Source organism: Callithrix jacchus, chromosome 19, assembly GCF_049354715.1.
Source record: "Callithrix jacchus isolate 240 chromosome 19, calJac240_pri, whole genome shotgun sequence".
In the NCBI taxonomy this organism is placed as follows: domain Eukaryota; kingdom Metazoa; phylum Chordata; class Mammalia; order Primates; family Cebidae; genus Callithrix; species Callithrix jacchus.
The window spans coordinates 15,878,547-15,905,786 of NC_133520.1; the positions used below are offsets into that span (position 1 = coordinate 15,878,547).

Below are 27,240 nucleotides of genomic sequence, written 5' to 3' on the forward strand. Positions count from 1 at the left end.
TTCTTTCGCTCATCATACTGTTACTGAGAGTCATCCACGTTGTAGAAGGTATCAACCGTCCATTCCTTTTTCTTAGTATTCCATTGTTTGGACGCACCAGACTTCATTAATCCACTCACTAGTTTTTAGACACTTGGACTTTCTCCATTCGGGGCTATAATTAATAATGTTGCTATTAACGTTCATGTATATGTCTTTGTGTAGACATATATTTTCATTTTTGTTGATTATGTTCCTAGAAGTAGAATTGCTGGGTTACACAATGAGTTTATGTTTAACTTTTTATAAAACTGCCTAACTTTTCCAAAGCAGTTGTGCCATGTTACAGTCCCACAAACATTTATGTACGAGGGTTTCTATTTCTCTACATCCTCAGCTCTCGGTACTGTCCATCATTTTGATAATAGCCCTTCTCTCAGTATTAGTAGTATCTTATTAAGGTTTTAATTTACATCCCCAAACAACTAATAATGTTGAGCATCTTATTGTGTGCTCGTTAGCCATTCAAATAGCTTTCTTGGTGAAAATCTAACTTTCTGCCCATTTTAAAACTGAATTGTCTATCTTACTGAATTACAAGAGTTCTTTATATAAGGTCTGAATGTAAGTCCTTAATCAGATACATGATTTGCAAATATTTTCTACCAGTCTGTGGCTTGTCTCCATTTTCCTTCTTTAAAATTTTTATATTTTTATTATTTATTCATAGAGGCGGGGCCTCACTACACTGACAAGGCTAGTCTCAAACTCCGGTACTCAAGAGATCCTCCTGCCATGGCCTCCCAAAGGGCTGGGATTACAGGCATGAGCTATCCACACCCAGCCTATTGTCTTCATTTTCTTAATGGTGACTTTTGAATGCACAAGTTTTTCATTTTAAGGAAGCCTAGTTTATCAATTTTTCCTTTTGAGGACCATGCTTTTGGTATCACATTTAATTCTTCTTTGCCTAATCCAACAGCAAAGATTGCCTCCTTTGTTTTCTTCTACAAGTTTGATGGCTCTAACTCTTATATACAAGTATATGAACTACTCTGAGTTAAGTTTTGTATGTAGTATGAGGGTCTAAGTTCATTTTGTTTTTAGCATGTGCATATTCAACTTCCCAGTGCCATTTGTTAGAAAAACACTGGTCTTACAACTATTGTGGTTTTATAACTAATGTGGAAATCAGGTAGTATAAGTTCTCCAACTTTGTTATCTTGAAAATTGTTTTGGACATTACAGGTCCTTTGCCTTTTTACACACAGTTTGGAATCAGCTAAAGGTTTCCCAACTTTGCTGATCTTTACAAAGAACTACCGTGTGTGTGTGTGTGTGTGTGTGTGTTTTAATTTTACTCTTCTTCTGTTTTCTATCTTATCTGCTTTCTTTCTTCTCCTTGCTTTGGATTCACTTTGCTCTTTATAGTTTCTTTTCATAATTTCTTTCTTTTTTAAATTTAGAGGCACTATGTTGCCAGGGCTGGTCTTGAACTCCTGGCCCCAAGTGATCCTCATGCCTCAGCCTCCTAAGTAGCTGGGACTACAGTAGCACAAAACCACATCTAGCTTTGTTTCATAGTTTCTTAAGGTGCAAGCTGAGACTTTGATTTGAAACCTTCCTTTTTTTTCCTAAAACAGTTAAAGCCACAAATTTCCCTCAATAATTAATTTAGCTGCATCCTATTCATTTTGATATACTGTATTTTCCTTTTTGTTCCATTTAAAAATCTTTCTTAGCTTTTCTTGATATTTCTTCTTTGACCTATACATAACTTAGAAGTATACTGTTTAATCCTCAAACATCTGTAGGTTTAGTAGATCTCCTCTTGTTATTTCTACTTTATTTCTGTTATAGTTACTGTAATCAGTGTACAGTGTAGTTCAGAATACACTCTATGAATTCAATCCCTTTAAATGCTGAAACCTGTTTTATGGCCTAGCATGTGATATACCTTGGAGATTGTTTTGTGTATACTTGATAAGAATGTGTATTCTGTGGTTACTGGGTGAAATGTTCTAAACATGTCAGTTAGGCCTTCAATGTCCTTACTAGTTTTCCATAAACTATGGAGAATGGGGTATTGAACCTCCACTTACTATTATTAAATTGCCTATTTTTCCTTTCAATTCAGTTCAATTTTTTTCCTCTATTTTGAGGCCATTATTAGTGCATATACATTTGTAATTGTTACAGTTACCCATGTGCTGACAATCATTATAAAACATGTCTCTAATAAAACTATCTTAATATCCATTTTGTCTGATATTTAATATTGTCCCTCTAGCTCTTTTGTGGTTACTGTTGGTATGGTTTTTCCATCCTTTGCCTTTCGATCTGTGTTTTTTAATTGAAGGTGCGCCTCTCATAAACAGAAGATAGCTGGAAATCCAGCTTAACAGAATCTGCCTTTTGTTTGGCACGTTTAGATACTCAGTTTGTTGATCATCGTGGGTTTGTATTTGCTATTTTGCTACTTGTTTCCTAGATTTACTGTCTTATCTTCCTTTACTGCCTTCTTTTGTGTTAAATGCTTTTTGCTATACCATTTTAGTTTCTTTACTAGTTTCCATTTAGTATTTTGTTTTTAGGATTTTTTTTAAAGTGGTTGCTGTATCCTTACAATATGCATCTTATCACTTAACATATCACTTATCTTATAACATCATTTATCTACTTCAAAATAATAATCGAGCAAAAGGTAGAAATTTGCTCTACCACATTCCCCTTCCTTTGTCTATTATTGTCATACATATTTAGATTTTGCTTTTATATATGTTAAACCCAATAGCATGGTTTATAATTGTTGCTATATGCAATCTTTTATCTTTTAAATAAGAAAAATATATTTAGTCATTTCTATGAACTCACAGCCACAACTTTTAGTGTTCCTCATTTCCTCCTTGGACTTAAGTTACTACCTGGTATCATTTCTTTCCAGCCTGAAGAAATTACTGTGATATTTCTTATAAGGCAGTTCTGCTAGCAATAAATCCTTCCAATCTTTCTGTATTTGGGAATGTCTTTCTGCACCTTCGTTTTTGAAGGATAATTTTGCTGAATTCTTAGTTTACTGCTACTTCTTGATTTCAGTACTGACTGTGTCATTCCACTGTCTTCTGTCCTCCACTGCTTTTGATAATTAGACATTAATGCTTCCTTCTATGTAAGTTATTTTCCTTTTACTGCTTCCAAAATTTTCCTGTTTTCATCTTTCAACAATCTGTCTAAATCTGTCTAAATGTAGACCTCTTTGTATTTTCCTACATAAGGTCTGTTGAGTTTCTTGGAAGCATAAGTTAATGTTTTTCATCAAATTTGGACAGTTTTTAGCCATTATTTCTTTTTGCTGTCCCTTTCCCTTTCTTCTCTCTTTCTGGGACTACCACTATATATATATTGGTACATTTGCTATTGTCTTACAGATTTCCACAGTTCCATTCATTTTTTTTCAATTTTTGTCTATTTTTCTAATTCAATAATTTCTATTAAGTTCACTTATTCTGTCTTCTTCTATCTCAAATTTGCTGTTAGCTGCTGCAGTCATTTTTTTCCAGTGAATTTTTCATGTCAGTGATTGCATTTTTCAACTTGTGACTTCTACTTAGTTCTGTTTTTTGAACATATACTTTCTATCTCCTTATTACATAACTTTTTATTGATTGTTGTCATATTTTCCCTTAATTCTTTAAACACAGTTTCATTTAGTTCTTTGGAAATATTTATAATAGTTGCTTTAAAGTCTTTGTAAATCCAGTGTCTAGCTATACTCAGAGACAATTTCTACTCATGGCTTTTTTTTCCCCTGAATATGGGAATACTTTTTTGTTTTTGTGTATGTCTTACATTACACTTCACTGAAAACTGGACATTTTAGACAGTATATTTTAGCAACTCTGGAGTCTGATTTTTCCCCATGAAGTTTATCACTGCTGTTGAATAGTTTATTCTTTGTTAACTTGTTTCAGTTCGATCTGTAATGCTAAGTCCCCTTCCAAATGCACTGTAATGTGCAGCTGCTGACAACTTTGCACATATGTTTTTCTTTTTAAAGTTAGCTTTCTGGGGGTCACCCCTGTGTCTGCATAGCTTAGTGGTCAACCAATGACTGAACAGAGGTTGTATTCAAATATCTCAGCCCTTCAAAATTCTGTCCTCTGCCAATGCATAGGAGAATACGTTCAAAGTTTAGGTCACAAAACCATGTCTGCCCTGGCTTTTACTTTCTGCTGAGCCCATTCCCTGTTCCTGTGTACCTTTATGCAGCCTCAGGATCAGTCCTCATGGCTTAACCCACCCTAGCAGAACCTTTGCACCAGATCAAGCAAAGAGGGGAGGCTGAGAGCAGCCCTGGTCAAGAAAGCCAGAGAGTACCACTGTTCTTTCCCAGAGTTCAGCTGGTTTGTTTTTTTTTTTTTTGGTTGTTTTGTTTTTTGAGATGAAGTCTCCCTCTGTCCCCCAGGCTGGAGTGCAGTGAGTGACATGATCTTGGCTCATCGCAACCTCTACCTCCCAGGTTCAAGCAATTCTCCTGCCTCAGCCTCCTCAGTAGCTGGAACTACAGGCACCCATCACAACACCCAGCTGATTTTTGTATTTTTAGTAGAGACAGGGTTTCACCATATTGGTCAGGCTGCTCTCGAACTCCTGACCTCAGATCATCCACCCACCTTGGCCTCCCAAAGTGCTAGGATTACAGGCATGTGCCACTCACTGTGCCTGGCCAGTTCAGCTGTTTTTTTAAACATAAACACCTTTCAGATTGTTGTATCCTTCGATCCATTTCCAAAGCACTAAAATGACTGGTTTTTCAACAAATCTCTCTAACTTCATACATTTTGGGGGAAAGAAACTCTGCCAACTAACTCATAAAGCCACAGCCACTCAAATTTGAGAAGACTCACAGTAAATATTTTTTTCCATAGAATGTAGTCAAGTGCAACTGACATATTAAATTATTTATTTACAACATTTGTTGTCTAATATGTAGGAAATTCCACTCTTGGACTTTAACCAAAACTTCTATGTCTTCTCTTTGTTTTTTCATTGTTTCTAATTTTTCTTTCAATCATGATTAATTAATTCAATTATTTGTATGATAAATATCAATTGATTGCCTTTTATATGCCAGTCCACTACTTTTTTTAGAATTTTTCACCTGTGTCAACAGCAGTAGCCTCATTCTTCATCAGTAGCCCTATAATTCCAATATATGCTTCATCAAATTGCAAATTACTGTGTCATAAATGTTCATCATTGACTATCAATAATAATAACATAGCTATACATGATATCACATGCCAGGCATTATTCTAAGTGCTTACGATAGGTTAACTCATTTAACTCGCAACTCTATGAATAGCTACCGTTATCTCCACTTTATAAATGAGAAAACAGAAGCTCAGGGAAATTAAGTAACGTGATTAAGATCATACAAGTAGTAAGTAGCAAAAACAGTATTTGAATCAAGAACTCTGACTCTGGAATCCATCCTTAACAACAACAGTACACTGCCTCATGAAAGTGAGATCTGCAGATGCTAAGAATCTGTTACTTCACTTGGATAAGCATACATTTCAAAAGACTATACTAAGAGTCTTTTACTTGAAATTATGTCTAGCACTCAAATTGAACCATACTACTTTTATTAAAGCTAATTTTCAAAGAATTTTTATATTAGCAGTTGTGATCATTTGTTAGGAAAAGTTATTGTTAAAAACAAATGTCATAGGAATATCCTACAGGCACCCAATCCATTTTCACAATCAGACAAATTATGTCTACTGACTGAAAGGTGGATGGCATCAAACATTTTAATATAAATCTAATATTTCAAATATTTTAAGAATTAACTCCAATGACAGCATTACATTTTAGTATTTCAGGAAACATATAAACACGTAAGTTCTTTTTTCATTATAAACAACTGGCTTCTTTCTAAAACACTGATTTAAATGTGAAATTCCAAAGGTTCATATTTTGACTTTTACTAAAGTTAATTAGTTCATGAACTCCTCTATATATTTGCAAGTATAAATCTATAGGCAAAAGTATAATTGTTTTATCCATGACTATCTTGCTTATTCTGCCATTTTAAAGGCTGGAACACGACTCAAGAGAGGTTACACAAAGATTCTATTGCTTAAGAAAATGTCAGCCAGTAGCACATCCAAGATAATGAATCCAAGACAGTAGCTGCCAACCTCCTTTCTCCTGAAGAAGAGGCAACAGAGCCGAGCAATGAGGGCACAAAAATTTGTTTTGGTCTTTTCCTCACATAATTTCTTAAAACTGACGAAGCAACTGTGTCATAATTAACTAAATGTACTTGCTAAAGCACAAACATACATGCTCTGAGGGATTTGTTTTAAGACTGCATTATGTTTACTTTAGCACCATTCACTTAATTCAGACGGATGACTGAACCAGGGGTACAGGAGATTATGAAATCTAAGAACAAACAAGGAGCTAAAAGACCAAAGAGGAGAAAATTTCCCCCAAGTAGAATAATTATTTCCATATAAATCATTTTGTGACTTTGTTTAAAGTGACCTCTATGACCTGTGAGGTAGTGGAAAAGGAAAGTCAAAATGACAAATTGCTAATCATGCCAAGAGCCCCCTTTTCCCTTTCCTGATGATATTTCCTCAACATGAGTGGTAGTTTCCTCAGGCAGACCAATGACATAATGCTGATTTACTGCACAAGCTATACATATCTGAGTTTGGGGACTCAGCATAGCTTAAGCCTAGACTCCTTCACAGTATAACTTCTAATAAAGATGAAAGCAGAACTTGATAACTCATTATGGGGAATTCTATTTTTAATATTATGTAATAATTACTTCTTTAAGGAAGAGAAACAAAAAATAGCAGTTGCCAGTTTTTCCTAAATTATTTACTAAAAAATAATTTGATTTATCTCATGCCACAACAAATAAGATGAAATCTAATGAATAGGTGCTCTTTTTTTCCCATTAGAATGAAATGTTTTATGTATTGTGTCATTATCTCTCTTAATCTGAAGTACTCTAGGTATTCTCATCTCAGCATTTCCAACCTGACTGCTTCCTTATAGTTTACATACTCTGGGCAAATTAATCTCTCTGAAGTACAACTCTGAACCTTTTATTCTTATCCACAAATTCCAAATCTCCAATTTTAATGAATTAAATACTATCACTCTACTCTTGTATTTGTGATGATAGAAGCCCATAAGAGAAACCCAACTTACTTTTTATACTCACGTACTACCCCTTCCTCTATTTACCTCTCTACTCCAGATAAATCAAACTTTGGTTTTCTAAACTGCGTCTTTAAGACTCCTTCCTTGCCTTCGTTCAAGCCATTCATTACACTAAGACTGTTCTTCCCACATCCTACCTTGCCATGCTGAAATTCTAAGGCCCAGCAAAAGTAACACCCATTCCACAAAAACCTTCCCTAATACTACCACTGCATGGATTCTATCCGCCTCCTTCTTTCACTTGCCACAGTATTTTTTAAAACTCTTTGACAGCCTTGATCAATTTCCATGTGGTATGGTTATTTACATGTCCTACCGATACAGCTTATAGCACTGTGCCTTGTATACAATATTTGTTGAATAAAAGCAAAAATCACTCTTCAAGAGAATACTAGTTAATTATCTTCTTAATATATTCCCCCCTGCTTTTTTTTTGTTTTCCCTGATTTAAAAAAAAAACGCGTGTTTCGTCACATAGTTTTAGTTCTTGATCTTTTTCAAAGAACTTTATCCATTCTATTTTTCATAAAAGTATAAGGATCCCAGGCCTGCTTTTTCCTGCTGATAGCCCAGCAAGTGGCCTGTCACACCACAGTACTAACAACCCTCAATATACTCAGCAAAAATTCACTACACACAACTAGAGGAGTAATTTAATTATGGGGAATCAATCTAAGAAGCTCACTGGGGTTCCAAACCTGTCTCTGGGATACTGAACTTTAATTATCAATGGTCTCTTTCTTCAAAGCCACCAGAAATGTAATCACTGACACCAATGCCCAAGTTCCACCAATGATGAAGTATCTAACTTGACAAGATCTTCAATATGTCTCTCCTAAGCAACCTGAGTGTCCATTACTGTTTATAAATAAGAATTAAAAATTGAAAATAGCCATTCATATAGGGCTACAAAATGTGACTGCAAAATTAGAGAAGCCCCAGACAAGCTAAAAGCAATATTCAAATCACACATTTACACAAATATACAGAACTGACTAAATGTGAGCCCTGAATTTTGGGGAAAAAAATTAACCAAGAAGTTTTAACTATACTCTCTGATCCCATCAATAGTTTGATGATAGCAAAAACCTGAAAATATACAATATTAATTCTGAATGCATCTTTGCTTTAGGTTAAGTGGGTTATTCTTGCCTCAAACTAATCTCTTTTACAGGTGTTGGAGGTATGGGCTCTGCTAATCTGCATGCTTGATAAACCTAGCCAATAGGTCAACTAAATTACCTGTTGAATGAGTGAGCGAGCCTCTTCAGAGACACATTCTGGCATGTTCAAAGTAGTGTGAGTATTTATTCCTGCTGGATGGCATTCAACCAGAGTCTGAAACAATCAATCAGGTAAACTTCTTATCCCAAATAACATCATATTTTGTTCTATCAAAGGATTTATGGACAGCAAGTATAGAGAGCTCAACAAATGTTTTACTTGGAGGTGCAGTAATCAATACAGCGCTGCCTAAGCAGTTTAGGATGAGGGCTATGAGCCTATAGAACTTTCAACTGAAATGAAGACAATCACCATGATCACATCATAAGCTTATGCTACTGTCCCGTTGGCCTTGGTTATAAAATTAATAGCTCGGAATATTATAGAAAAGCTTAAATTATATGCAAAACTAAAAAGGAATTTGATATCTTGAAAATGTTTTAATGTTTTTAAAATCCTTCAAAGTTTAGAATTTGTTATTTGTAACACTTTACATATGTATACACTTTACAGTTTAAATGTATGTAAAGGTGATTTGTAAACTCCACAACAATCTTAGGACAGTATTATCTACAAACGTAGATAGACGACTATTTACAAAAGTATAACTGTTCACTTCCTCTGTTTTCTTCCCAAAAGGCAATCTGCACAATACTTTATTAAAATGTGCTAACTCAAACATCATAATCAAAAGTTATTGATCTGAGAGTATAATTTCTGTCCTTAAGCTAGGATAGGAAAAATGTATGGGACTGAGAAAAAGATAATGTTAATTTTAATATCTATGTTAATTTTCTTAAATAAGAATTCTCTCCTGGTTTCAGTCAAGACGTTTAAAACACCCAGGGAATTTTAATACATCCTTACATAAACCTTATAGATTTAACCCTGTTAAAGCGGAATCATGGAAAATTAAGAGGAAAAAAGGTTTAATCATATTTCACTATGAAACACTGTGACATAAAGTAATTTACCATCAATTTATTCAATGTAATGAGAGCCAACTTTTAAAAGTATCTGGAATCTTGATAAACTTGCATTTCTCTGCTTGCTTTTTGTATCGAAGTTTTTGTTGCTTGGTCCCTGATTAAAAACGAAGGTGAAGGCTGATGTTCTCAATTAGAAATCAGGGTAGCATCTGGGTAAATCTATTAAACATCCAGGTCACTGCGTACCTTGCCAGTGAGAAGTTCAAAGAGGACAGCACCCAAACTCCACCAATCACAGGCTTCAGTTTCTTCAGTGATTGCTCCAACCTCTAAACACACCAAAAAAGGTTGATATTAAAATTCCAAAGGTCAATTAAACTTTCAAAATTAACATGTATCAGCAAGGTGACCTTTTTAATGCTGAGAGAGCATATACTAAATACTACTGGGCTTTCAAAATTCCTGAAAGTTACTTATCCCTTTGGTCACCTACTGTGGCTGCATTTTTTTTTTTTTTTGATGCAGTCATATATTAAACTGAGACATTTGTTCTTCAGTTGATAGAGGGACACCTTCAAGATGTTTTACTTAAAAGTTACATGAACCTACTAGATCAGCATTTTGCTTAATTTTTTAAATTTGAGAAAGTATAGCCAATTCTACCTCATGAGTGATTTTTTTGTTTTAGAAATAGACTCTTCAGCTTCTGAAGTAACTTAAAAAATTATCTAAACCAATATTAATTATCCTTTTACATACAGGTTAGAAACCAGAGAAGTGAAATACCTTGTCCAATGTCATATTGTGGCAGAACAAAGACTTATAGTATCATCCTCCCTCTCCTATGTAATCAATTGTTTTCAACCAAAGGAGGAGCATGTGAAATGCAAATCCACCCATTTTGCTAAAGTACAGATAGATACCTTGTTTTAAGCCACAACTGAAACTATTGGGTAAGATAAGGGATTTCAGAATATCTACAAATTACTTTTATCTCTGTTATCCCTATCTCTTGCCAGCACAAGTTCCTGAAATGTAATTTGAGTTTTTAGGTGTCGTCTTTCAGGTTCCTGCACAAATCAGCACCAACTCCTCATTTCATCTTTTTTTTTTTTTTTGAGGCTTTTAGTCCTTAAGTTATCTTGTGCTTTCCTAATGGCATTAAATTAGTCCCTAAGCCTTGTCAATATCTGCCCTTTCATTTCCGTTTGACTGAAAAAACAAAAAAACTACAATTCAACTATAAGTAACCCACAATCCATAACTATTTTCAGAAGTTTGTTAAGTAGTTAGGTTGGAACTTGGAAAGTAAAACATGTAAGGGGTACTCAGGTGTCCAGCCTTTTAACCAATGCTTGGTCAATCTACTTGTGTGGGAGAATCCCCAAACTCACAAAATAGCTTGAGCAACAGTTTTAAAGCAAAGGTTATATGTACCAGAAAAAGAAAAGAGCCATCACTGCAAAACACTGAAATTACTCCATTCAGCAAACTTTTTCTACATCCCTTTTTCTGAGGTTCAAACAGCCTAAATAGAACTATATAGAACTCTACCCCTTAACAGCCCTTCCCCAGCCCACCCTCTTCCCAAAGTGCTTCATGCCAAATCAGTTTTCATTCTCCAACTAGCTCTCCAACCACCTCTCAACTATGTAATAAAAAGAAACCAGATATTAACTAATTCAAACTAGTAAATTAATGACTCAAAGTCTCCTAATTTTCTTAGAACTATTTATATTTATAAAACGCTTGTTTGAAAAATTGATAACTAACAATAAAGATTTAATCATATATGTTGTGGCACATCTATATGATGGATTACTATTACAGAAACATTTTAAAAAGGGTGGCTTACGCCTGTAATCCCAGACTTTGGGAGGCCGAAGCCAGGAGTTCAAGACCAGCCTGGCCAATGTGGCGAAGCCTCATCTCTATTAAAAATACAAAAATTAGCTGGGCATGGTGGTGGGTGCCTGTAACCCCAGCTACTCAGGAGGCTGAGGCAGGAGAATCACTGGAACCCAGGAGTCAAGAGTTTGGAGTGAGCTGAGATCACACCATTGCACTCCAGCCTGGGCAACAAGAACAAAACTCCATCTCTAAAAATAAAATAAAATAACACCTACATATACTTAAGTGAATGTTTGCATACATAATGTTTCTTAAAAAGCTGTAAAATACAATTCTAATTTTAAAAGTACACATTTACTAAAAAGACTGGTAAGAAAATATAACAAGATATTTTACTGATTTGCCTCTGGGATGGTGAATTTTTTTTTTTTTTTTTTTGAGTCGGAGTCTCACTCTGTAGCCCAAGCTGGAGTGCAGCGGCACAATCTCGGCTCACTGCAACCTTCACCACTGGGGCTCCAGTGATTCTCCTGCCTTGGCCTCCTAAGTAGTTGACAAGCAAGCAATCACTGTAAATAAAGTGTTTATGGAATACTCAAATTAAACCAACAGTTAGATGCTGGAAGAATTTGTCACATAAATAACAACACTTTATCCAAATATCAGAATGACAGGCCAATTTTAAAGCCACAGATGCATACAATGCATTAAAATGAGAATCCGTAGTTAAATATCCCGAAGTAGTCCAGAAGTAGTTGGGACTGAGGCAGGAGAATCACTTGAGCCCCAGAGGCAAAGGCTGCAGTGAGCAGAGACACTCAGTTAATTTTTTTTTTTTTTTTTAGTAGAGGCAGAGTTTCACCATGTTGCCCTGGGTGGTCTCAAACTCCTGAGCTCAAGTTATGCACCTGCCTCAGCTTCCCAAAGTACTGGGATTACAGGCATGAGCCACCATGCCTGGCTGGTGAGTTTTTTCACTATCTACATGAATATGTAATTGACACAAATTTTTAAAGTAGAGCAAGATGATATGAAAACATTCAGGCTTGTTGGAAAAGTTACTCTGGAGCAGAGAAGACAAAACTATGTAAACCAATCCTCTCTTCTGTTCATCTGGATAGTTTTTTCCACAACTTTAATGCATGAGAAAGAACGTGGAAGAAGGAGTCCTGGGTTGAGTCAAGGAATTCACTTGATCTCATCTATAACATGAGGGTTAGAGCTGAGGATCTCTACGTTAACTTCCGCTTTAAATTCTGTTCATCTGCATAGTTTTTTCCATAACTTTAATGCATGAGAAAGAACATGGAATCAGAAGTCCTAGGTTGAGTCAAGGAATTCACTTGATCTCATCTGTAACATTAGGATTAGAGCTGAAGGTCTCTAGGTCAACTTTAGCTTTAAATTCTATGATTTGATACTCAAGGATTCTCTAAAACAGTGATACTCATGAAGGACATATCCCTGAGTGCTCTCTTTCCAAGTACATACGCTACCCTTTCCAGATCAAATACACTGCCCTCACCCCCATTCCCCATTTCACAGGAAGCCACTATCACCGTTGGAAGTATACTCTTAGACTTTAGAAAGTGTGTGTGTTCTTAGAAATGTTAGGAAAGTAATAGGGAAATTTATCATAGTTCTATCATAAAATGTAAGCTTTTGTACATTTACTTCCAGTCATAGCAAGCGATGAATTACATCATGTCCCTGCTCAAAATTCTCACTGACCATTAGATAACATTCAAACTTCTTGCTTAATTAGGTATGAATATACAATTCGGCCTCCATAATAAGGTCTCAACCTATCGAATTCATTCAACCAACATACATGAAGCAGCACAAACTAGGCACTGTACTAGGCACTACTCCTCCACAGAATTCTCTGTGTTGGCCCCACTGTTAAATAATGTGAAGCAAAAATCAGTTTTCTCACCAATGTAGTTAGTGATTTTGTTTCTTAAGTATCCTTTTGTTCAAGAATGTCATTTAATCCATTTTCTTTAATCGTATCACAAGCAGTGTATATTTCTCAGTATTATAAGGATCACCTGAGGTCAGGAGTTCGAGACCAGCTTGGCCAACATGGTGAAACCCCATCTCAACTAAAAATACAAAAATTAGCTGGGTGTGGTGGTGTGGGCCTGTAGTCCCAGCTACTTTTAGAGGCTGAGACAGGAGAACTGCTTGAACCAGAAAGCAAGGGTTGCAGTGAGCTGAGATTGCACCACTGCACTCCAGCCTGGGTGACAGAGTGAGACTCTATCTCAAAAAAAAAAGTTTATGCATTTGCAATTCAAGATCCAAAGTTATCGGTCAACTATCCATTTTGAATGTGCCACTAACCAGCTTCACTTTCCATTTAGAATGTTGCTTTGTTCACAGTAGATACACACTGCATAATGATCGTAGCAATAATAAAATAGCAGCTATCATTTCCTGACTGCTCACTACAGGTAAGAAATCATGTTTAACACTTTACAAGAATTATTTGCAATTTCTAAGCAAACTTATGGAAGAACTAATTTAGGCATGGTGACTTTGGGAGAGTATTGTATGTGTGTGTCCAGGAAGAAGCAGGACATCTGATCCAGTTAGCTTAGAGAAATGTGAAAGTTAATGAGATGGTTTATAGGGTCTAACAACATGTGCGCAGGAGCTCTAGACTGAAGCCACACTCTAAGTCTCTGCTCCCTGTTAAAACTGAGCAGAGGACTGCTGAGATGGGTCTGCCTAATCAATGGCTAACATATTTACAAAGGTGCCTTTTGCCTTTTAAATTCAGCAAAAGTGCCATCCACAATGTAGCCTAGATCCTCAAAAACTACATGCTATGTTTGTTTTCCACACTACTGGGGGGAATGCCCACCCCAGATGAAATATGTTAGTGGGGAGGCATAGGGGGAGTGTGTTCTTGAAGCCACAAGATAAGCACAGGCCATGTTCCTGAGCCTCAGAGACTTCTGTATGCGGGGAGAGGATGGAGTATTGTTTTACTATTACTATTTTTTAAAAGAAACAGACCTATTACAAAACATAATGTAAAATTTGCATGGATTTGCAAGATAAAAAGACTTCAAAGAAACCTCAGAATCATATTTCACTTGTCCCCTGGGATACTCATTTCACATCACCTCCACAGTCAAGTACATAAGCAGAAAAATGTGAGAGGCTCTTCATGAGACAGACAAGGTGGATTACTTTATTGGTTTCTGTAAATTTGCTCAACTGAGGAGTCTAAGAACTAGGTTTACTGGCTTTATGCTGCTTTGAAATCCCTAGTAATAACGACCAATGTACTGCTTCAAATGTGGATTGCCACAATGTCTGATGAACCCCAATCTGAATGGGAGTTAACAGAGACAGCAGCAAGAGATCTAAAAATCCCCTAAAGGAAGCCCAGGAGGGGTCTGAATGCCACCCAATGCAAATTCGTAAACTTTCTTAAAACATTATAGATTTTTAAGCTCATCAGCTATCATTAGTGTATTTTATGTGGCCCAAGACAATTCTTCCAATGTGGCCCAGGGAAGCCAAAAGATTGGACACCTCTGCAAAGCTTACTCACATTCCCACTCTTCAGTGGGCTTGCTAGCTAGGCCAGGACACTGAGTGGCACCTGAGATAACTACCGGAGACACTTTAGTGCTGTCAACCGCAGGCTACCTCTTTCACTCCATTTCTTTTTCCATTTCCTGGATCTTCATCTCTTCTCTCTTCCACAGACAGCCTGCTTCATTTCCTCCTCATTGTCCTTCTTTCCTTCCTCCACTTTTATATGATTAATTCAGCTTTCTAACGGCGCTTAGGCCTAAGAAGACTGCTGGTCCCAACTAAGACAAACTGCTTCTGAAACCATGAAGGCACAGCTAGGCTGAATGTCATCTTTAATTTGATTGTAATAGTAGAGAAGGATAAGAACTGTAAAAAGGTAAATTGGTTTTTCATGGAGACCAGGAAAGAAGACACTGAACAATGTTTAAGTCCACCCCCTTAACAATGCAGCTTGAAACTGTTCAAAATGACTTTATACCAAGGAGGAATTCATTAATTAATGTGAAATTGATATCATGACCAACTGTCCTTGATTTTCATACATGACTCTAAGCTACAACAAAGAGTTCTGTATTTAGGTAAGATATGAAGGAGAACTTCCTAACAGCTAGGAAGCTTAACTATTAGAACAAGTGAAGGTAAGTGCTTGTAGAATTTCTTCTGTATGGGTGTTAAAACCGAAAAAAAAATTTTTTTCAATTATCAGAACAAAGGACTTTATTTGGTTGACCTTCTAACATCCTTAAATATCACTAATTCTTGGATTAAAAATCTTAAGATATACACTGAAAAACTGTATTGCCAAAAAGAAGCCTGACATTGTGTCAGGTCAAAAACCACTAAACTGAAACTACTTTACTTGTAAAATCTACCAAAAAAAGTCTAAGCATAAACCAAGGACAATGATTTATATATAAAGTGACATGATAGTTACTACAACCATCAGGTGTATGTGGCTAAAGTGACATGATAGTTACTACAACCATCAGGTGTATGTGCCTAAAGTCAAAAATAGAGAATGAAAAGAAATCCCAAGTAAGTCTCTGAGGCTATTTTGAAAGAATAACAGTGAAGTTGAGAAATCCCCTTTAACTCCTCTGCAAAGAAAAATCTCTGAACACAAGCAGAAAAACATTGTGTTTTTTCTTTTCTGTTTTTTTTAAGACAGGTTCTCATTCTGTCACATAGGCTGGAGGGCAGTGGCAGGATGATGGCTCGCTGCAGCCCCGACCTCCTGGGCTCAAGCAGTCCTCCCACCTCAGCCTCCCAAGTAGCTGAGACCACAGGCATGAACATGCAGAGCTGGCTAATTTTTAGTTTAATTTTTTGTAGACAAGAGGATTTCATCATATTGTTCAGGCTGGTCTCAAACTCCTGGGCTCAAGTAATTCTCCCACCTGGGCCCTCCAATCATTCTCATGATTACAGATATGAGCTACCATGTCTGGCCTAGAAAAATATTTTAAAGGATAAATTCTACCACGTTTTTTGCCAATTTTCAAAATATTTTTCCTAAAAAACACAAGGTATTAAGTTTCTGGACATGCCCCATTCCCTACCACAACATTCTATAATTGCAATTTCTAGGCTTGGTAAAACAGTACCCTTATTCTCCACAAGTACAGTGGCACACTACAGGCATTAAGAAACGTGATCAGAGAAAAATAAAAACTATTCCCTCAGAAAACAATTTCTTAGTTTATTCCCACAAAAACTTAAAAAGAGATGGTGATATCAAAGAATCCTGGATTTTTGTCCTTAAGTCAATCAGATGTATTGCCAGGGCTCTGTTATGCTGCTGTTTGAGCTTGGCTGAGCATATCACTATGCGTCTCTGAAAATGAGAACAGCAAGACCACTAACATTCTTTCAACCTCTTATAATCTGTAATTTTATGATCCTGAAACTGTTTTCAAAAGCACTCATGAGCCTTTCTCACAACTTCTTCTCCCTTCATTAACCTAAGATGCCCAAAGAGTGGATTATGCTAAGATGAGCAAGCATTCCTCAATCTTCTTCCTTTTCCCTTTTTCTACACAGCCACTCCTCTCTTTCCCTAAAAGACTAATGACCTGTTGGTAAGTAATCTAATCATTATCATCTTTTAATGTAATGGAGACACAGAATCAGCTCCTGATTAGATTTCAACTCATCCATAAATTTTTAAGGACATCAAACATGTGCAAACTGTTTAGTAAAATTCTAGAACTTTCTCTTCAGTACTATCAATTCTGATACTCTAACTACAATATAGAATCTTACTGATTCATACTAAGAATTCAAACTGTCATATTTTACAAGTGAATAAAGATTAAATAAAACAAAGATGTCACAACATAAAATGTGCTTTGCCTCCCTTTGCTTTACTCATGTTTAACAACTCACAGAACACTCTTCAATAAGACAGATATTTTTTAGAAAAATAATGCTGTCTTGGTAGCCCATATTGCCAAAGAGCTTGCAAAAAAAGAGAATAACCAAGTTTTACAGTCCTTATGATATTCAGAGTCTTCCAAGTCTCCCTCTTACAGCCAAAATAATGTTTACCCTAAATCCAGAACTGCAACTATAATAAGCTTAGCTCCTGAAAAGTAAAGGAGCAAAAAAGCAGAAAGCTTGGACTCAAGACAACCATAAGATATATGTATGGGAAGGGAAGGGAAAGAACAGTAGGCAGACTTGAGGAAGTCTGAAAGACATTGGAGAGACTATGTGATTCCAACATACTAAAATCATGACGTATGCTTTATGACACATGCTTACCTAAGCATGTAGGCCCTGCCTTTTAAGACTATGCAATTTAAACTGCATGGATTTGTCAAAGACATATGCAAAAAAAACCGAAGACATATCTAACATCATGCTGGAAATTGTACAGAAAATCGAAAAAACTAGAAACCGCAAGTGAAACTCAAGCTTTAAAGAAAAACTTGAGTTTCATAAACATGAAACATCTTGCATTTTAAGTAATTGTGGGGCCTTCAACATCCCAAATTCAGAATTCACTTTTCTTTAAAAGACATCACACTGTTAAAATGCTTACTAGGGGAATCTGATATTCCACATTTACAGCTATGTGTTGAGACGCACCTTCAGACTGGTGAGCCATTTGATTCACTTCCCTGGCTTTTCCACTAACGGAGATTCCACACAGGTCATCTCATTCTTCACCTTACCTTTACTAACAATATAGTTACCCATCCCCATTCCAAAAATTCCCAGAAACAAGTCCATAACCTCCCTCTGGCAATACGTTTGTTGCTGTGCTATCTTCCCTCCCCCTGATATAGCAGGAAATATAGTATGTTCAGAATTTTCTTAAAAGAGAATTTCACTTATAAAGAAATTCTATTGCAATTTAGAACTCCTACATTATTTTTATTAACTAGGTTTTTTTTTAAAATGAATAGAATCTTAACAGCCTCAACTCTTTTCACTTTTAAAGTTATAGCAACTGTGGAACTGTTATTAAGAAGTCATATAAAATTTAATTAAAAAGCAGCAATCATTGTAAATAAACTGTTTACGTAATACTCAAACCAACAGTTAGATGCTGGAAGAATCTGTCACATAAATAACAACACTTTATCCAAATATCAGAATGACAGGCCAATTTTAAAGCCACAGACGCATACAATACATTAAAACGATAATCAGTAGTAAACATACTAGGGAAGGAGGAAGATAAATAGTTTTTTAATGCCACAGGATTTTTTTTCTCAAAATAATAAAAAATTTCCCTTTGAATATCTGACCTTAAGGATTCCAAAGCTCTCTTTAGGGGTGGGGAGGGGAAACATAAGTACAAAAACATATTAACATCTAGGATCAAAGAAAGATCCCTGGTAAATTAGACAACATAAGAACAAAGGCAAATTCTTTTTTTTTTTCTTTTTCAATGATTATGCCATGAGGCAAATTGTTATAAACCTTAACATTAAGCACAATGTATACCTTTATGTATCAGAAAGCTGGAATGTCTAAACTCTCTATAAATTCTTTAAGTGTTCAATAAGATTATTAAGTAGAAATGCTGCTACAATTGGTCAAGAATTTAACTTTCTTCCAAGGGAGTCAGACTTCATTAATGGACTTAGGAGTAGTGAAAGGTTAAACAAAAATCTAATCTGTCATTAGTGACAACTTCGACCAAGGAAAAGAACATCTTTCTTTTGCAATGAGCATTCCATGTCAGCTAGGGCACAGAAACATTAGTACTGTGTTCCTACACAGACAATCTTTCCCTGCAGCATCTGTTGCTAATTGAAAGGGACTAGAATTACAAAATCCTAGTCAATTTCTCTCACCAGCTCTTGCTGTGTATAAAGATTTTCTATGCAGGGGCTGAGCATTAGTCTTCCACTGCAGCTGATAACTAAAGAGCAAAGAGAAAGAAATACAGAAGAAAGCATTTTTTTGTATCCAACAATATATGGAACTAAACTGTGGGATGGGGGACAGCTAATCATGTCTTTTGTTAGCTCAGAAAATTACCATTCTATAAACACAACTATTCACCTATAAAGGTCTATTAACATCCTAGTTAACCAATTGTATATTTCTTCTGTTTGGGTAGACTCCTTTTCATGTAAATCTTCAGAAGTAACTGTCAATATTATACCAATTATGTCTTTTATTTCTGGTTCCTAGGCACATTGCCTGGGATACAGGGGGCATTTAATAAATGTTTGTTGAATAAATATATCAATCTTGTATTTTGTAGCAATGTCCATTCAAGCCATTCAAAGCACCTCCAAAGCCTTCATCACATTTGTTTTCTTCAAGTTCCATTCAGCATGCAGATCTACATCAAGTCCTTTCGCAATCCTACAACTTGTGGGCTAAAAAGTTTAAAACATTATCTAAAGCATACTCAGCTGCAGGAAGAAATAATGATTAGAAGATTAAGAGTGGAGGCCGGTCAGCTGCCTACACTATTCCAAGCAAGAGATGAAGGCAGCCTAAACTCAGGTGGTGGAATGGACGCCTTCCAACGCTCCCCATGCAGAGCACATGACTGCCTCTGGATGGTACAGTTTGCTCTAGCAGAGGTGGCGTGTGCTACATCAAGAAAAGAAAGCTGGGCTGGGCGCGATGGTTCATGCCTGTAATCCCAGCACTTTGGGAGACTCAGGCGGGTAGATCACCTGAGGTCAGGAGTTCAAGACCAGCCTGGCCAACATAGCGAAACTCTGTCTCTACTAAAAATACAAAAAATTAGCCGGGCATGGTGGTGGGTGCCTATAATCCCAGCTACTTCAGAGGCTGAGGCAGGAGAACTGCTTGAACCCAGGAGATGGAGGTGGAGGTGGCAGTGAGCTAAGATCACCCCATCCAGCCTGGGTGACAGAACAAGACTGTGAAAAGAGAAAAAGAGGGGAGGGAGGGGAGAGGCGGGAAGGAGAGAGAGAAGGGAAGGGAAGGGAGAAGGGAAAAGAGGGGAAGGGAAGGGAGAAGGGAGGAGAAGGGAGAAGAAAGAAGAGAAGAGAAGAGAGAACAAAGGAGAAGAGGAGAAGAGAAGGCTGAAAAATCCTGGGGGAATAAAGAAGACAGGACTGGGAGATAACTCAACAGTTTTTTTTTGTCCCTGTTCAATTAAAGGAATTTAGGCAGCTAATTCCATAAAATGTGTCACAAATTTGTAAGCTGGCTATAATACCTTGCTGGTGGGCTGGTGAGATCATTTGTATCAATTAGAAATATTTTTTAAAGGTTATCAAAAACAAACTCATTTAAGTACATTTTAGGACAACTATGCTACCTAGCTGGGGTATTATTTTAGCTATAGAGACAATTTTTTTTAAGTCTTTGTGTATGACAATAGAAAACGTTACAACAAAAGCAAAACTAAAAGCCACAGCAACTATAATAAAATTTCATTTTAATTCCAGGTTTGGAATGGTCCTCTTAATAGTTATAAACTAAAATATCAAAGTTTAATAGCTTAAAGTATACAAGCTCAAAGGCGCAAAGCTGTTCACCTTTGCTTTGTATTTGAAATGAGTCACACTAGACATAAAAAACTTCCCTACAGTCTCACATCCCTGAGGCAGATCTGCATTCTTAGGTGACAGACTAACTAGAGCCTGGAATTTTCATTTGCTAGCCCATCCTTTCAAAATGGCATTTTTCTCCTTTTTTCTTATTTTATACTATTTCAGAAAACATTGACTGCCTAATTATCCATTCTATATTCCATAAAGTCCTCCAACATTGTACTCAATTGCGTATTCAAACGCTGTATTTGTTGAGCAGGGTATATGAACTGTTTGAAAGTTCCTGCAATCACATTACTCTAATTAGCCTATTATCCAGAGAAGACCAATGACAGAGACTGGCACTTGCCAGAGAGAGAAGTCTGTAGCAGCTGGGGCCCTGCTCTTCTCCCAGTGCCGCAAGGTGGCAGGGAGATGTGGTGCTGCTCCACCCTATATACACATTCGCTTTTTTGGCTCATCTCAGTCTCTAGCCTCGCTTCCTGCCACCACCTCATTATTTATTCAGTTGGTTTTCAGGTAATTCAATTACCTGAACCCCTGGGCCTGCTGTATTGTGGGGAACGGGACGTGAGTGCAGACCACACTCAGCTACTTCAGGCTAGTCTTGGCTACATACCTAATTCCGCTTTTCTCCCACTACCTAGCTCTGAATTTCTTGTTGTCGTGGTGACCTGGCAACCATGTTCTGAGCTTTCCTGCAATTATCTGTACAACTTGAGTCAAAACTCTTTAATTTCACTTGATTCAGCACTCCAGAGCCAAGAATTACTTGTTAACGGAGTTTATAGGTATCATTACTATACGGTTTTCTTGTGAGATAAAATACGAAACAGGTAACTACCACATGACTTCTGGTTGACTGACTGTAATGATAATTCTGAGCTCTATACAATCTTGCTTACTCTCTCACCCCATATTTCTAATAGGAAAGAAACCAACAGCATGCTCCATTTTCCATTGATCATATCACAACAACTCCATTCTGAATAGCCATTGGGTGTCACAGTGTTACCCAACCAAAGCCATTACAGTTGATTGATGAGCAAAAGGCTAACTGGAAATCGTGGGAATGACAGGCATAGCTCTCTCTCTCTCTCTGCTGCTCTGTTAGGCAGAGAGCTACATGCACCGCTACTAAAGAAGCTTCAGAAATCCTACTTGCATAATCCTCATTGATTTTTAAAACCTTAGCATTTTTAAACATTTATTTGAAGGAAGAATTTGTGAAGAATTGCTTAGAAGGAGTAAGTCCTGGTGACCTAAAGGAAATTAAAATTTACAAAATTTGACGGGATACAGAAACTGATGATTTGATAAAAGTAGTTAGCTAATTGTTCTGGTATATAACGTTTAAGACTCAGCATTCCATCTTTGTGTTAAATATCAGAGGCAAAAGACAGTTCATTTGCTTCTTTATAATAATGCAATAGTGAGGCCAATTACTGAAAAGTTGACAGAAGTCAACTGACATATGCAAAATAATAAGCATTAATACTGTAGCAAATACTTAAAATTCTATGTAGTCTTATGTTCCTCTTCTGTAAAAGAAATTTGCCCAAGATCATCAAGAAAAGGTTTGGTGTAAATAAAAGGTTAAAATTAACTTAATTTTAATAATCTAATCTACAGCTTGCATTAACTCTCCACTCCAAATATCAGGTGGTATTATGAAATGTACGGAGATACTGTTTTTCACCTTTTCTGTATCAAAACATGATCAATTCATTGAACTTCTCTTGGGATGTGTTAATGTGTCATTCACTAAGATGCCAAATAACAGGGACTGAACTCTTTGTTCTTACTTTGTCTCATTCTCACCACTAGAGATAAACCACATTCTGGTCTGGTAAGAGAATCATGATTTCAGAATAGTCTGTCTCAATATGGAGCAACCTTAACCAAGATGTGACCGTGACTGGCTCATGGATTCCAGGGTTCCAGACCTTCAAGTTCTCCTAAAGCGATCCTTTAATCTTCTTTGCATCAAAAGGGCCTTACCTAGACAATGTAAGACTTGTTAACTTGAAGCCTTTCTTGCTTATCCTCTATACTCATGTCACAAGCTTCATGGATAGACAGACGTGAGGTGTATCAAGAAATTTTCTTCAATGGAAAAGTCTCACTACTCTAGGGCAAACTGAAAAAATTTACTGATTCTCCTAAAGAAGAAATAGATTTGATTTTTATGACAAGAAGAATTGAGGGCAGAGGACTAAACATACTTGCTAATCATTCAAGGAAAACATTAAAATACTATGTACAAGAGGGCTAGTTATTGCTGAAGTTTTGCTTAAGAGTAAATCAAACAGTTACTGTCTGAAACATAATATTTAAATATTAACCATAAATATTTTGCTCTGAAGTTCCCTCTTGCCACCACCTTCTTTCTGTTTTAGGAAAAAAAGTCCTATCTCCTGGTTATGTCATTATTTTGAAATACACATCTATATTTATTTGCTTTCTCTATCAATCTCATATTCTTAAAATTTGATTTCTCATGTTTGCTGAAGTTATCCAGGTCCTATAAATTCTCGTATCTAAATAATTCTTTCTTCTTTAAACAATTTTGTTTGTTGAGAATCTTGACATTCTTCCACAGTGATACTAAGTTAAAAAAAAAAAAAGAGAGAGAATCTTGACATTCAACTTTCACCCCAAACAAAAGTTATTTTGGCTTCATTCCACTAAATGAAAGTATTTTCCATAAATCCCTTACTTCCACATGATATACTTCATGCACAAACTCCATAAATGAGTAAAAAATATATACTCAGAAGGTCCTCCAAATGAAATGATTTTTTAACTCTACTAACATTAGATAAGAAATCAATATTTACCCTTGAGGGGAAAACCCTGCCTTAATAAGACAAACTTCAATTTTGACTACATTTTGTTTAAGGAGGATGTCTGATGATTTGACATCTGTGATTTTATTTATACCCAACTAATCTATTTTACTACTCTTAAATTGAGGCCTAGAAAGTCTTCAATAAATTTGCTGAGATCTAGCAATGATTGTCCCCTGATCTGGGACAAATATGCAGGTTTGGCAGTTCTCAATTCCGTCTAAATGTTCTAAATCCTAAAAACTTCTGATAGCCTCAAGATATTTTAAACCATCCACAGTCTGAGTCCTAGTTTTAATTATCAGATACACAACTATTACACAGAGCTCCACGCCTAAAAAGAAACAAATGGCATGGGAAGCATGTTTATGGAGAAAGGCAGGGGAAACCACTCCCCAAAATATATTCATGGATTATTTGATAAAGTCAGGCTAGTAGAGCAAAGAAAGGTAGTCAGTAAATGGCATGCTCTAAAACTGAACTTTTACAGATAGTTTTCAGCATGATTTTTCTGTTTCACTTTTCACCGTCAGCTGTGAGCTGTTTCCAAGTGTGAAATCGCCTAAGAGAGGAAGCAAAGCTGTCATTTGACATCTGGGAGCGTGGAGATTGGGCGGCACTGAAAAGCCATTTTGGACTTCTTCAATTTACGCACATATTCACCTATACATTCTGAAGTCTGAAAAGTATTCAATGATAGATATCAATGTAAATTTCAAGCATTTAAAATTAAAGACTCAGAATGGGGCAGAAAAGTGAAGAACTCACATTGATAGGATACCGTATCAACTTAAGACTAGAATGAGAAACTTAAATGATTATATTAGGTCAACTAACACAAATAATTTTACGCACTTGTCTCAGATCATATGCTAAACTTTCAAATATCGTTTTCTTGTATTTTTGTTGAAGAGACAAGGTCTTGCTATGTTGGCCTGGCTGGAGTGCAGCAGCTATTCACAAGCATGATCATCGCACACTGCAGTTTCAAACTCAGCCTCAAGCAATCCTCCCACCTCAGACTCAGGTGTTCTTGTTGTTGTTGTTTGTATTTTATATGCTTAGTAGTACAGCTTCTATTATAGCTCTTTTTGAATAATCAAATCAAAGGAAAAAAGTGATAAGAAAAATTATCTTCTTGAAATTTTATTTCTCCTTTATACTTAAAACACTATAAACAAAAGTTTATTCTTTATTTTCATATGTTAATAGATCAAATGATAAAGTAAATAAAATCCTTTGGCTAAACTTTTGTGTATATGTGTAAAACGATATAAAATCAGAGTAACCACAAGAAAGTCATCTGGAGATTAACCAATTTACTCCAGTTTTTATTCTCTAATCTCTCACAACAAAAAAAATAGAAGAACCTGCGCAAAAGTATCCTGATAAAGTATCTAAAAGTCTCCTAATGTGGAAAGTAGACACGTTATATTTATATTGTCATGCTACACAACTGTTCCTACTGCGTGGACTATTTCTTTTGCTTTTTCTCTTCCTGAACCCCATTCTATGTTTCTATGGTATGAAAGAAACCCATTTACCACGAATGATGTTTATTTAAAATAAAACCTTTCTAGAGAATCATCCTAGATAATCTAAGGATACAAAGTGAACCTAAAAGGAATGGCTTCTACTCTGAAAACAGGGCTGGGTTTGATCAGTGAATTCGTATTCTCAAGACCCTCTTGATGGGTCTGCAGCTGCAGCCATTTATGCGCTGGCTTTTTCACAGATGTAGACAGAGAAAGCTCCATGGTTTTTGTCTTTTTGTTGTTGGATTTGTTTTCTTTAACATAAAAAAATTGGCAACTTTTTAAAAAGTTCTCCATTTCGTTATAGAAACTTGCGAATCTTGGACATCCTTGGGAGTTTACGTTGTTGAAATAATTATGACTTTTTAAAATCTAAGATCACAAAGCTGGCAGAGACTATACTTAAATAACAGAAGGTGATCATTTGCATTTCAAAATTTATCTGTCTTGCTTTTCCCCTCAATTAAACCAAAACATGTTGATTCACAGGTTTCTGTGTGTGTTTTTTCTTTTTAAAACTTATTTATAGAGCAGAATAACGGCCCCCCTGCTAGTTTGGCATTTGCTCAAGTTTCTGTCCATGCAAATCAAATCTGTTACTGGAAATTTTTCTCAAAATATAAAGGCACATCATCCACAAGATAAAAGGATACACTGCTGCTATTATAAAGTACAGGGCAGGTGGATAATGTTTTCAGGACAAATATGTGATAAGGGTTCCCAGGAGGTGAAGTGGCAGGGGTAGACGGTGCATACTGTTTAAACAGAAGTGAGTCGCTCTCATCATAATCTTGTGACAACTTTACTTTCTAACCAAACATCAGCTGCTTAGACTTGGGAAGTAAGAGGGAGGGGATCATGTGAGAAGGAATTACTTCAATCCTTAGTGTTCCTAGGGATAGATCCGAAGGTGGCTAAACACTCTATGTCCCATGCAGTTACTGATTTCTATTTTTAAGCATTGAAATATTAACATATTATCATTGCTTCCACCCTTTGAGGAGAGGAAAACCTATTTGTAGTTTTGATTTATCTGTAGCACTGCTATAAACTTTTGAGGCAAACAGTAATTCACAAATTTTTGCTCCAATTCCCCTTAATTATAAATGAGGGGTGAGAGCACGTAGACCTAACCAAGTTCTATAACTCTCTAGATTTAAGGTCATCTTAATTTGAACATTGGTATTACTTTTTTGTTGGGGCCATTACTGGTTTTGTTTTACCTGGTTGGTAAAATTAACAGGCCAAAGAAATGGAAAGCCTTTCCACATTGTTGAAAGCATGCCATAACACTAGAACACTTTCGAAACTCACAAAGCTTGAAAGTACAATTCTTTTATGTAAATAATGACAACAAAGCCCCTCTTCAGACTACAGCTTTTCTCAAATGCTAGTGAAGGACAACCTGGAAGAGGACAGCAAAAATCCATTAATGGTAGACTGCCACCTGCTGGTAAACTAAGAGAAGTGTAATTTCTGGGACAAGGCTTAAAAATTAGAACTTGGAAACTGATCTGTATTAAATTCAGTATTTCAGTATATGACACTGAAAGTATATATCTGTTGATGAATGTAATATGGTTCTGTTCCACATATATTAAAACTCTCAGAATACCAACATGTTATGGATATTAAAGTAAATGTGACTGCTTGAAAATAAAGAAAAATAATCTGCTAGAATGCCAAAGTACAGACCTACAGAGTTTCCAGTAAGTAACAATATGTATACTTATTAGGAACCAGGACAAAAGAGAAAGTAACAACAAAAGTAAGAAATAAGGAGCTAGTGACAAATATTAAACAATATTCCATAAATGTTTGGTTTTGTTACATGGTTCCTACTGTACTTCACTTGAGGATGTAACAAGCTTGACTCAAAAAAAAAACTCCCAAATTAAATTTGATTCTAAAACTGTCAAATTCATCAGAATTAACAAATATATTTCTAAGTACCCTGGAACCTAAAATGTTATTTCTTATCAAATTAGAAAGTGGGGAGGATTTGTTTTTTTAATCAAGTAACTATAATAAAGTGAATTCAACATGAAATTTTTTATCCTATCAACTAATATGA

General features: G+C 36.1%; 1 protein-coding gene across 18 annotated transcripts in view; it reads right to left on the reverse strand.

The window, feature by feature from the left end:
* The window catches only part of RPS6KC1 (ribosomal protein S6 kinase C1), a 336,154-nt gene that overhangs the window by 123,308 nt on the left and 185,606 nt on the right, over window positions 1–27,240 (reverse strand). For 16 of the 18 annotated variants that reach the window (XR_013529733.1, XR_008477939.2, XR_004737005.3 and 13 more), the window contains 2 exons: window positions 9,627–9,709; window positions 8,470–8,565 (listed from right to left, as the gene is read on the reverse strand). Coding sequence is in view for 13 of the 18 variants with exons in the window: in XM_035280951.3 (XP_035136842.1) it covers window positions 8,470–8,565; window positions 9,627–9,709 (179 nt within the window). In the remaining 5 variants the exon portion in view is untranslated. Of the gene's footprint in view, window positions 1–86; window positions 236–8,469; window positions 8,566–9,626; window positions 9,710–27,240 lie in introns of those variants that run through there. The other 2 variants (XM_017966509.4, XM_035280949.3) reach the window with 2 other exon arrangements.